Source organism: Lithobates pipiens, unplaced genomic scaffold (genome assembly GCF_037356315.1).
Source record: "Lithobates pipiens isolate NorthernLeopardFrog02 unplaced genomic scaffold, aLitPip1_a1.2 Scaffold_27, whole genome shotgun sequence".
Taxonomy (NCBI): domain Eukaryota; kingdom Metazoa; phylum Chordata; class Amphibia; order Anura; family Ranidae; genus Lithobates; species Lithobates pipiens.
The window spans coordinates 153,954,876-153,968,417 of record NW_027507788.1 but is presented as its reverse complement, the minus strand read 5'-3'; the positions used below and the strand labels follow the sequence as shown (position 1 = coordinate 153,968,417).

Sequence of the window (13,542 nt, the reverse complement as noted above, 5' to 3'; positions counted from 1 at the left end):
CTTTATTAGCAGCTTCATAGCTTGTTTTTCACTGCGAATAGCAATGCGCTTTCTGTATGGTCCCGCTGTCTTGTGTCTCCCAGAAGGCAGCGGGGGTGAAAGGAGGAGGGGCCATAAATGACATAGGTAGCTGTGGCACCCTTACACGGAAGTGGCAGCAGGGACCTGTTTTTAACAGAAGGAAGCAGATAAGCGAAGCTTCCACTTTTGGGTGGAACTCCACTTTAAGGAACTGGTTTATGCCTTATCCATTCTCCTCTCTTCATCCCTTATTACTTTTCTTCAGAGAGTTGCTCGAACAACCCCCCCCCCCCCCCCGATTCAACGTCTTCTATCTCCTTGGGATCTCAACCTTGGTTTGCTCTCTACTCCGTATTCTATGCTGTGTCTTTGACAGACATGACACCACCGTTCAGCCGGGGCTGCTGCACGTTTCACATTATTGAAATATTATATGAAAATGTTGCTGCTCTAATTTGTGTTTATGGAATAAGTAATAAAAACCTATATGCCAAAAAGTCTGCTATGCATTGTTATTTTGGGGAGCCGTGTACACAGAGCTGTGGCCTGTACTGTGCTTTTCTAGGGAAACATTTGCAGTGGGTGTAGTACACATAACTTCACACAGTCCAGTATAGCAAAGATCACACTGATCATGTCACTTCCGTTATGTATGGAATGCAGGACAGAAATCTCAGTGATTGACAGCGATAACAACCAATAGGAGTAAATAGGGTCCAAAGGAGTTTTGTAGTGGAAGATGAGAGTGCTGGAGATGAGCAGGGTCCTGCGTGTGTCAGGTAATATCTGTATATACAATGCTCCTACATACTTGTCCATAGTCTGGAGACTGGGAACACTGGGGGCAGTACAGTGCTACGTACAAATGCTTTGAATGCTCAGTGTTATACAACAAGGGCTGCCTGTGTGATTAGGTGAATGTGCTTCCTGGGCTGCCCTGCATTGGAATAGGCAATCCTGATTGTCCATTAGAATTGATTACGGTGCATCGGCCTGCAAGGTTTTTTTTTCATTGAAATGTCTCATATCTTTCAGGATGGATTATTACAGTACTTGTTCACAACATAAATATTCAAATTGTGCCACAGTACAATGCATTTTGTAAATATGCTGCAATACACTTTTTTTTTGTTTTGTTTTTTTGCTATTTCTATTTTCTGCAGCTTGTTGTGATGCATTACAAAAATGCCACAATGTGCTGCGCAAATATACATCCTATATAGCCATATATCCTATGTTTTTTTTTTTGTTTTTTTTCAGCGGACACCAATACAGCACTAGTGTGAAACAATAGGGAATCCATTCAATGTCAAATTTATTATATGCCGCTCCGGGCAAGACCAGATGCCACACTTCACAATTACATCTCAGCTGCTGGTTTGACTTGTCTCCACTGAAGCAATCAGTCTACTTTCACACTGGGGTGATACCAGCATTAGCGGTAAAGCGCCACTCGTTTCAGCAGCGCTTTACCGCTGTTATAGGTTTGGCGCCACTTTTCGGGTGATAGTTGGTGCTTTTAACCCCCAAGAAGCGGTTAAAAGCAACGCTTTTTAGGCGCTTTGGAAGCGGTGCCCATTCATTCTAATGGGCAGGGGCGGTGTAGGAGTGGTATATACACTGCTCCCAGGGGCGGACTGACAACTCATGGGGCCCCGGGCAATAGGAAAAGATTATGGGGCCCCCAGGCAATAGGAGATTATGGGGCCCCCAGGCAATAGATTATGGGGCCACACAGTATATACTTACACACACATACAGTATACACACACAGACACACAATACACACACACAGTATACACACACAAAATACACATACACACACTGAAAAGGTACTGGAGAGGCGGGGCAGCTATAATCTTGGGATTTTTTTTAGAAAACACAGATTTTTACATACTGTCCCTGGTTTTATTGAGGCTGGCAACCCTGATGGGGCCTCTTAGTGGCATGGGGCCCTCGGGCAGTGCCCGAGTGCCCAAATGGTCAGTCCGCCCCTGACCGCTCCTACACCACCCCAACGATACTGCTTGCAGGACTTTTTTCCCATCCTGCAAGCGCACTGCCCCAGTGCGTTCACACTGAGGCACTTCTAAACTGCCAGTAAAACTCTGAGCGCTTTTGAAGAGCTTTTCAGGTACTTTTGAAGAGCTTTTGATTCATTTCAATGGAGAGGGGCGTTTTTTCACTACCCCGTCAAGGCCCCAGTGTGAAAGCATTAATTGATTTTAATGGAAATACGTTTTTGTGAGCTTTTCAGACGCTTTTTTTTTTTTTAACATGAAAGCGCCTGAAAAGCGACTCAGTGTGAATGGTGTCTTAGGCTGGGTTCACACTGATGCGGCCGCGGATCCAAGCAGAGGGTCCGGTGCATCACTGTACACCGACTCAGGTACGAATCAGGTCCAAATTTTTGCCTGAAGTTTCACCTGAAACTGAGCCAAAGATGCACAGGACCTTTTTTGCAATGTGGACCACGGCCGTCCCGGAGGGGTGTGAACCTGGTCCATTGAGAGACGGTCACAGTCTCCTGTCATGTGAATTGTATGCAGGGAAACCTGGCCTTACAGTTCATCAGAGTCTGCAGGGTTTGCCTTACAGTGCAAGCAGAAACTCTGCGGACCCTGATGTAAAGGGGAACTCTGTGGATTTCGATGTAAAGGGGAACTCTGTGGACCCTGATGTAAAGGGGAATGCCGTGGACTCTGGTGCAAGAGGTTCTCTGGTCACCAGAGCCCCCTTCATCAGAGTCTGCAGAGTTCCCTTTGTACTGTAACTCTGATGTAAGGGGGAGCTCTGGTGACTAGAGAACCTCTTACACCAGAGTTCCCCTTTCCACAACATTCCCCCTTACATCAGGGTCAGCAGAGTTCCCCTTTACACCCAAGTCTGCAGAGTGAATACACTAAGGTAAAGGAGTTCTCCTTAGGGTCGCCACTTGCCCCTTACATCTGTGATACCCAATATAGAGTAACTGACTGTGTCACACACTAACCTGTAATTGCATGCAGGCTTTGGTCTTTCTCTCCCCTGTGCCCCCTCCTTGCAGATACTTTTAAATTTGCTGAAAAGTCGCCAAGCACCATGACATCACCGTGCACTTGACAAGCGGCCTGCCAACAAATCCCGCCGAGCCAGACACGGCTGATTACTAATTGTCTGGCTCTAGAACTGTGCATATACACTGTGCACGCACAGTGCCAGAGCCAGCTGATTAGTAATCAGCTGAGTTCGAGTTGGGCTCGATGAGGATTGGCTTGGGGGGGGAGGGGGGGTCGGACCACTGGTAAGCTGTTCAGCCATCGCGAGGCCCGCTCTTGTGTGATACAAGGCTCCCTGTCCCTCAAAACTGGGGTAATGCGCAAATTAGGAGGCCGAGAAGCACTTGTCAGCTTGAGGCCTTAGGTGACCACCTAATTTGCCTCTGTGTGCATTGATTGCAAACTGAATGGATTGTTCTCATACTACATACTGTGGTTTTGGTAAATTAAAAGAAGATCATACAGAAATTGTACGATCAGATTGTAATAAGTATGGCAACCCTAACAAACTGTGTTGTGCAAGGGCATGTCTGATTGGATACAAATGTATTTGTTAGATTAGGTAGGTGCTCATCTTACAATCAAAAGTTGATTTTACTAGTCAGATACCATGTATAGTGACTCTTAAGCCTCATACACATGATCGGATTGTTGGCAAACAGAGCATTAGACTTTTGTCTGAAGGGAGTGTGCCAGGACCTTGTCTTGCATACAAACGGTACACAATTGTTGGCCAACAAACACAAACGTAGTGCTGTACTATGAGGAATTTCAGCTCTTGAGCGCCACCCTTTGGGCACCTTCTGCTAATGTCGTGTTTGATGAGAATGGAATCCGAGCATGCGTGTTTGTACTTTGGACTTTTGTGTGACAGACTTGTCTACACACGATACGAAGATCTAACAACAGACCATTGTCCGCAGAAAATGTACTAGCCTGCCATCCAGCATTTTGTTGGTCGAAAGTTGGATAACAATTGTCTGAAGGAGCATACTGATACTAGTCTGATTTTAGGCCAACAGTCTGTCATCACACAATTCCCGCACAATTCCCTGCCGAAAATCCGATCCTGTGTACGAGGCTTTGGGTTTCATTCAAAGTTGTGCGATTTCTATTGCAACTTTGGCACTACTACTTGAATGCGACTGACTGTTGACTTTTACTGTTGCACAACTGTTTCACTGATAACATTAACCACTTCAGCCCCGGAAGGATTTGCCCCCTTAATGACCAGGCCATTTTTTGCAATACGGCACTGCGTCGCTTTAACTGACAATTGCGCTGTCGTGCGACATTGTACCCAAACAAAATTGAAGTCCTTTTTTTCCCACAAACAGAGCTTTCCTTTGGTGGTATTTGCTCATCTCTGCGGGTTTTATTGTTTGCACTATAAACAAAAAAAGCAACAATTTTGAAAAAAAAAAAATATTTTTTACTTTTTGCTATAATATCCCCCCCCCCCCAAAAAAAAACTAATTTCTTCATCAGTTTAGGCCAATATGTATTTTTCTACATATGTTTGGTAAAAAAACAACAAAATAAGTGTACATTAATTGATTTGTGCAAAAGTTATAGCGTCTACAAAATAGAGAATAGATAAATTTTACTAGTAATGGCAGCGATCTGCGACTTTTAGGCTGGGTTCACACTGCTGCGGGGGGGAGATCCGGATGTGATTCGCACCGCAAATCACATCCAATCTCCGCAGCGATGCGAGTACAGCCATACAGATAGTATGGCTGAATTCGGATCGCTCCCGCAGCAAACTCGCACGGGACCCTTTGTTTGGTCCGCAACAGAATCGGATCGCATGGGGGTTCACACCATGCGATCCGATTCCTGTGTGAGTCGGCAGATCGCACTGCGATATGCGGACGGATCTGGGGGTGTCATTAACATATCATTGACACTCCCAGCTGTCCGCATAGGGCAGTGTGAACTGCCGGCGGGAGTAATGCGATGCGGGAAAACGCCGCGGATTCGCGGCGTTCCCGCATCGCAGCGGTGTGAACCCGGCCTTAACGGGACTGCAACATTGCGGCGGACAGTTCGGACACTTTTTTGGGACCACTGACATTTATACAGTGATTATTGCTATAAAAATGCACTGATTACTATATCAATGTTAGTGGCAGGGAAGAGGTTAACACTAGGGGGCGATCAAAGGGTTAAGTGTGTTCTCTCAGTGTGTGTTTCTAACTGTGAGGGGATGTGACTGACTAGAGGAAGAGCCAGATTGCTGTTTCTACTTAGTAGGAACGCACGATCTGTCTCTACTCCCGTCAGAACAGGAATTTGTGTGTTTACACACACAAGTCTCCGTTCTGGCTTTTGTTCCCGCGGCTGCGGGTGGCTGGCGATGATCGTACATACATCATACAACGGGACCCCAGTGGCTCTTAAAGGAGCCGCCGTACATATACCGCAATTAGTGCAGGAGAGCCAACCTGCCACCATATATGTATGGGAGCTGGTTGGAAAGTGGTAAATATGCGACTGGCATTCAAGTTGCATGAGAGTCACATCAACGTAGTGCAGGAACACAGTCACATCAAAAGCAGCGGCAAGCCTGGTCATATCATAGGTTTGCTAATCCTACAGAAGTCCGCTTCTTTTAAAATTCAAGATCTAAACATTCATATGGAGTTGTATTTCACTATATAAACTCGCTTTACTGTTAAAAATAAGAATGCAAAACTCCGGTTGGGTGTAACAAGATGTCCGCTTTCCCCCTTCTCAGTTTATCCTTACTATGGATGAGTGCGGGGTTTAGCAAGATGGTGGCGACTGAACGTCACCTCCGTTGCACATTCTGACGGGTCGCCAAATCTCATGAAACATCGGCAGAAAGATTCTTATGGTGACCAAAGACCAATCGGGGAGGAAATCTCAGTGATTGACAGAGGCAACGCCCAATAGGTGTGAAGAGCAGGGGTCTGGAGACTATAGGAGTTTTGTTGTTGAAGATGAGAGTGGTGGAGGTTACCAGAGTGCTCCGTGTGTCAGGTAATGGCAGTGTCCGGGGACTGGGAGCATTGGGGGCAGTGCTATGCTGTGTACGGAAGCTGTGAGGGCTCAGTGTTATACAACAAGGGGCTGAATGGGCTTCTTGACCTGGTCGGACCTGTATTGGCATAAGAAGTCTATGGGAAGGGATTACAGGGGAATCTCAGGTGCTGTACATGCATATCAGCCTGCAAGGTTTCCTCAGTGAAAAAAAATCCTCATGTCTGTCAGCTCTTGGTCATAGTGTTGCTGTGTATTATTATTATTATTGTTGTTGTTGTTATTTTTTTGCCATCTGTGTCCCCATGAGGTGATTTCCCTTCACTTCCTGTCACATAATTAACCACTTGCTTACTGGACACCTAAACCCCCCCTCCTGCTCATACCAATTTTAAGCTTTTAGCGCTTTCACTGTTTGAATGACAATTGTGCGGTCATACAACACTGTACCCAAATGAAATTGTTATTTTTTTCCCCACAAATAGAGCTTTCTTTTGGTGGTATTTGATCACCTCTGGGTTTTTTATTTTTTGTTAAAAAATAAATACATTTTGCAAACGGGTAATTTTTCTCATTCATTGATCTACTCTGATGAGGCTACACTGATGGTCATTGATAGGCTGCATTGATGGGCACTAATGGGTGGCACTGAAGGGCACTAAAAGGTGGCAGTGATGAGCACTGTTTTGCAATGGTAGGTGACACTGATAGGCAGCACTGCTAAATTGCACAGATTGGCAGCACTGGTGGACATTGATGGGTGGCACTTGTGGGCATTGATGAGTGGCACTGATTACTGACACATATGCACTGATATGTGGCACTGTGTGGGCACTAGCAGGTGGCACTGGAAGGTGGCATTGGTGGACACAGATGAGGCAGCTTCGCCTTTTCCTCTTCGGGACTGATGTCCCTTGCACTGAAGCTGGTGATCGGCTTTTTTTTTCTCCTCATGCTGTCAGATTACCAATCTTCTGTTTACATCACATGATCAGCTGTAATTGGCTGACAGCTGATCACGTGGTATCAGCCCATTACTCCGATCTGTGATCACCCAAGTCTCAGTGATCACAGCCTGCAGGGCACACAGGGGGGCGTGCAAAGCGTAGGACGTCTATTGATGTCCTCCCGGCAAAGCAGATCCACGCTGTAGCTGTCATTCGGCTACAACGAGGATCTGAAGGAGTTAAAACAAGAAGTGAGAGGAAATCCTTAGAAATTAAGGGAATCTCTTGAATATAAAATATAATAAATAATTATAACAAATAATATAATAATAAAAATTATTCAATAATGTAATCAAATCAAAAACACTGAAATATTCTGAGTTGCAGAATTGTCGCTGTTATTACTTTTTAGTGTTTGATGAATTTCCCCCAGATCACTATCGCTCAATTCTGCAAGTGATTCTAATTTGTTATCGCTGTTTTTCTAGCTGGTCTATAACCACTTTTGACGTAAACGGAAACTTTTTGGTTGCTATGGACAATCTACAGTGTCCTGGCAGAAAGAACAGTTTTTATAATATAAAACTGCATGCAGGGCACTGGACAAACCACTAGGGACAAAGGGGATGTGTAATTATTTGATACAGTAATGTAATGTGTAAGATTACAGTGTACTCTTTTTACAGTGTCTTTTACTTTTTGAATTTGGCGCCAAACTCCATCCCCATGCAACTCTCGCAGGGAACAGAGCCCGGCACTGACAGATCAAGCGAGACATGGCGGCTCGCAGATCACAGAGCGGAGACATTGCAGGAATCAGGGAACTAGGTAATTAACCTCTACATGGATCCTGCGATGCGATCCCGAGTCTAGCTCGGGGTTGCCACTTTTGGTACTGGAATCTCATCCCGAGCCATTCTCGGGAATACCACCTGGGGGGTTACGTTGTCAAGAACCCCTAAGTGTTGAGTGTTGCACAGTCACTGGTCTCACTCTGAAAAAGGGTTCCTTAACCACTTCTGGCCAACCATATAGCGATATGACATGCGCAAAGTGGTTGTTCGTTCTCCTCCCCTTCTTCTTGTGACCCAGAAAGCGATGTCTCTGACGTCACTTCCGGGTTAAGCTCTCGTGTCCCTGGCTCGCTTTGCAGAGAAAGGATGTTTTGCAAAATGTGCAGGGGAGACATGCAGGGTCTTTTTAGACCCTGCATATCTCAAAGAGAACAAAAATCATTACATGGGGAAAAGTTTGTCCCCTATGTGTGATGAAGAGAACATTTATTATTATTTTTTTTTTTTTGCAAAAAGGTTACACCCAAGCACAGAAATCTCCCCCCCCCCCCTAAAACACTTTATTTTAAAGCCCCCCCATACACACGGACGAGCCTAAACTCATGCGCCAGGGTACTTATGCATGAAAACGTTGATTGCGTTACACACGTTACATATCGACACATACGCCGGAGTGAGAGCAATAATTCTAACGCAAGACCTCCTCCGTAACACTAAATTGATACCTATAGAGGGCCTTAGAAAATATAGGGTACTGAAGTTTGTCGCCATTTCACGGGGCACATACATTTAAGGTTTGGGTATCTATTTATGCAGTACAAGACAAAAGTATCCCTGCGCTATCAAAAATCTATTAAGCCTCAATTAGGGTTGCAGCCAAACACCAACAGAGGTATAAGCCCTACCACTGAAACATATAGCAACAAATCAAATAAATGGTGTTGCGCTCCCTTAAACTAAATAATATTAATCCATAAAGTGCTAACCAATAAAAACATAAATTATCTGTGCATAAATTCTGATTCCCGTGATAAATCGTGATCAGTGATCAAAGTGACTAGTGCAACAAAGCATTCCAAACGAATATTATATTTATATATATATATATATATATATATATATATATATATATATATATATATATATATATATATATAAAGAAATAGAAACCACATATATAAAATCGCATAGACCAAAGTAAAAATCGCATAAAATCACCCAGTGATAGTGATGAATACCAATAAATAGATTTTCTTACTCGGTGTAAATAGAAACACATAAAATCGCATATGGTGGGCTCCAAATGGTGAAGTATGTATACACTTTTATTACAAAACTCAAACAAATGGAAAGGTACTCACAAACAAATCAGTTTAAAAACGCCAGATAGCAGTTTAAAAACATTTTAAACTGCTATCTGGCGTTTTTAAACTGATTTGTTTGGGAGTACCTTTCCATTTGTTTGAGTTTTGTAATAAAAGTGTATACATACTTCACCATTTGGAGCCCTCCTGTTTCCTTCTCTGTGAGATCCTGCCTTAATGTGGGGAGAAGTCCTCCTAGCTTGGAACTAAGGGTACACCGCTGTCATCATCTGAGACCTTGGTCTCTTTATGCTGTTTGCCTTACAGCAGTAAGGTAAGGGGTCACCCTATATGTTAACTGCGGGACACTGAAGAGACACCAGAGTGTGCACAGTTTACGTTGTATTGCACCTGCTACTACGAGAAGCACTTTACGGATTTTTTTGCCACTTTTTTATTTTTGTTTGCAGTTTGAGAGACTTCTACATTTGTCTGCACTGAATGTTTCACTATTTAATTTTGCTTTATACACACTTTGTGTGATATTTTAATTTATTTGCATTTATCACTTTATGGGTATATGCGATTTCTTTTCTATTTATGCGATTTTATGTGTTTCTATTTACACCGAGTAAGAAAATCTATTTATTGGTATTCATCACTATCACTGGGTGTTTTTATGCGATTTTTACTTTGGTCTATGCGATTTTATATATGTGGTTTCTATTTCTTTATATATATATATATATATATATATATATATATATATATATATATATTCGTTTGGAATGCTTTGTTGCACTAGTCACTTTGATCACTGATCACGATTTATCACGGGAATCAGAATTTATGCACAGATAATTTATGTTTTTATTGGTTAGCACTTTATGGATTAATATTATTTAGTTTAAGGGAGCGCAACACCATTTATTTGATTTGTTGCTATTTATGCAGTACAACCTCATCTTTTTTATATTTTACCAAAAATGTGTGTAATTTTATTGTGTGTGTTTGCCCTAAAATTCAAGTTTTTGAGTTTCATACACATACTACTACTACATACACATAATATCGTGTGACATAAAAAATTGCAACTACCACTATTTTATTCTTTGGGGTGTCTGCTTTCAGAAAATGTATTATAATTGTAGGTTTTGTGTAATCTTCAGGCCTAAAATGATTTTTTTTAAAAGTGTGCAAAAAACACAAAAACTGCTCTGGCAGCGAAATGGTTAAGGAGCATTGGCTGTCTGGTATGCAGGTTTTTTCCAGAGCTGGTTGTGACGTAGTTGAATTGTTGGATTGCTCATGTAAAATGCATGTTGGCAATATTGCAAAACTAAAAACTAGAGATGCACCGAAATCTCGGAAGCCGAAACATATCGAAAATGGTGTTATCTGTGTTTTGCCAATAAGAGAAAAAGGTACAGAAAAACACACGTGATTTTGCTGCGATTTTTGCAGGTTTTTTTTACCGGGATTTTACTGTGCTTTATGGTTTGTCTTTTATAGGCCATGTTACTCAAAAACTGCTTTAAAAGCCTAACACGGGTGTGTTAATGATGCGTTCTTCCTGCATTGTCAATGCATTTCAATGGAGAGGTGTGTTTTTGGCGTGTGCGTGGTTTTATTTATTTTTTTTTTTGTACCAAAAATGCAGCAAGCATGGTTTTTAACACCACAACGGAAGCACAACGGACCCATGTGAACATGTACATAGAATTTAAAGGACTACATTTTTCTTTAGCTTTTCTTGTTGGAATGTTTAAGGCTAAGCGCGGAAGAACTTCTGCAATGGATACTGGAGATTCTTGCATCAAATGTGGATATCCTGACACTGATCCTCCTGTGCAGAAAAAGAATAATGCAATTCAAACCTCTGCTGGAAGAAATATAGCCATACAATGCAACCGTATCAATGCACCTGCTGTTACCTTGCTTACCAAGCAGTACCCTAGCTAGCCACCAGCTGTTTTGCTAACTAATCTAAATACAACCAGCCATGGCATTGTAAGCAGTTCAAGTCAGCTAACAAACACCATAAGTAAAACTCCAAGTGCTTTTGTATCTTCAAGCTCGAAAAGCAAGATAACGCCCTCATTCGCTGACAGTGATATTAAGCCTCCTAAAGGAAGCTTTGACCTAGGCTGCCAAGTCTCACAAAATGACAGTAATATTTCAGATGCTGAAGAATTTCCAGATTCTAAAGACCTTCCTGTGCTGGAAGATTTCACATCCAGCGGAATGCGACCCTGTATCGGAGCGTAAATACATAATATTTGACAGTTGTTTGAACATGCTTTTTAAAAATATGACCTGTCAAACCTACACATTTTGCTCTTCACCCATTGTTGCCATTTCCAAAAAAGTGATTGGTTCAACAATCAGTGTCTATGGGAAATGCGCTCAAGAACATACTTCACACTTGTGGGACAGTCAACCAAAAATAGGTTGTAGAGCGGCTGGGAACATACACATATCTGCTGCAATTCTGTGCAGTGGGTCCAGTTATTTGAAGGTGAAATTTTATTTATTTTTCGAATGACTATCCTTACTATTGGAAAGAACACATACTACAAATTCCAAAAGCAGTATCTGTTCCCAACCATTGACCACCACTGGAATATAGACATTCAGAAAAACCTGCAAGAATTTGGAGCAAAACCTCTATGCCTAACTGGGGACAGTCGGAGTGACAAGCGTGGAAATAGTGCTGAGTACTGTGTTTATTCTTTTATAGAGTCTTTATCCAAAAGAAAAAAAGCATTAGGCCCCTTTCACACTGACGTCCCGTTCAGGCCCGCCTGTCAGTTTTTCAGGCGGACCTGAACGGGTGCTCCATAGAGCTCTATGGAGCGTCGGATGTCAGCGGTGACATGTCCGCTGACATCCGACCCGCTCCGATCCGAAAAAGTGTAACGGAGGAAAAGGCTATTTTTCCATCCGTCTGCGGATCGGATCGGGTGACGACGGGCACTGCGGTCCATCGTCATCCGATCTCCCATAGGGGAGAGCGGCGCTGTGACAGGTCCGTCCCTGCGCAGTGCGCAGAGACAGACCTGTCATCTCCCTGCTCAGCGGGGATCGGCGGAGTGAACCCCGCTGAACAAACGGATATCCACGGGGCAGATCAGAACTGATCCGCCCCGTGTGAAAGGACCCTAAAATGTGCAGCAAGTATGTGGAATTGTTTCTTCAACGTCATTGAAAGACTGCTTTTTAAAGCTGCTCTTGATGAGCTAATGGAGGAAAAATATCAGCATAAAGATCATATGTACTGACGACATGTGTCCATTAGAAACATAATGCGAGAACAGTACCCCAGAATCGAGCATCAATTTGATGTTTGGTACCTAGCAAACAATGTTGGCAAAGAAATTCTAGAAGCTAGTCACCGAAAGTCATGCAAGGAACTTGCTGAGTGGGTAAACCCCATAGAAAATAATTTATGATTGTGCGCTCGCACGTGCAAAGGGAACAAACAAATTCTACTTGAGAAATGGAACTCTCTTGTTTATCACATTTTAAACATTCATAGTTGGAATGATGCTGCCATATACCATTCCTGTAACCACGGTGAACTAACAGAAGATCAAAAGAAAATGGCTTAAGATTGATAACCCTGCATTTTATCTTCTCAAAGACATTGTGCAAAACAAGTCACTATTGAGGGACCTTCCCCGAATTTCTCAATTCTGCCATACGGAGGAACTTGAGGGTTACCATAGCATTGCGCTCAAATACCTTCCTAAACAAAATCATTTTTTTATGGACACTATGATGGCCAGATCACAACTAGCTGCACTTGCTTACAACCACAATGTCCATCATGTTCAAGCAATGGTAGAAAAAGCTACTTCTTCCAGTGCTGCCATAGGGGAACCCCTACATAACCTAGTCTACAGCAAGGCCAGGCATGAATGGGTTGTGAAGGTGTTACACAAACTAACTAACTAAAAATTCCTTTTTGACATATTGATTGACATCATGGAATTGGCTGCTGGAAACAAAACATTTCCGTGGTCTTCAAGAAATACTAGTTTCCCTTGTAACATTGCTCCCATAGTAAAACACGAGAAAGATGCAACCGAGCACAATTATTTCAACCCCTTTACTACTTTGTAAAATGTTACATTTATCTGGTGTTGCCTATTTTTGTTAAAATTAAAGTATTATTTAACTTTTTCGTCTTTTTGTGTTCTGTTTATAGTTACCCATTATTCAATATTTGTATGAACTAAAATAAAAATGAAGGGGCCACAAATTGTTACTAAATGTGTGTTTTTCACAATCGCATGATTTGTAGATTTTAACCACTTCAGGCCCAGAAGGATTTACCCACTTCCCGACCAGGCCATTTTCTATAAACAAAGTGTGACAATTTTGGAAAAAAAATAAAAAAACTAATTTTTACTTTCTGCTTAAAAACATT

At 42.5% G+C, this 13,542-nt stretch overlaps 1 protein-coding gene and 1 pseudogene across 2 annotated transcripts in view; both read left to right on the top strand.

Moving 5' to 3' along the window:
- The first annotated feature begins 677 nt into the window (after positions 1 to 677).
- The window catches only part of LOC143934245 (carotenoid-cleaving dioxygenase, mitochondrial-like), a 73,623-nt gene continuing 60,758 nt past the window's right edge, over positions 678 to 13,542 (top strand). The window contains exon 1 of one of the 2 annotated variants that reach the window (XM_077457687.1): positions 678 to 800. In XM_077457687.1, coding sequence (XP_077313813.1) covers positions 761 to 800 — 40 coding nt within the window. In that variant the 5' untranslated portion in view covers positions 678 to 760. Of the gene's footprint in view, positions 801 to 5,872; positions 6,066 to 13,542 lie in introns of those variants that run through there. The other variant, XM_077457686.1, reaches the window with a different exon arrangement.
- Positions 10,034 to 13,339, top strand: LOC143933327 (uncharacterized; annotated as a pseudogene).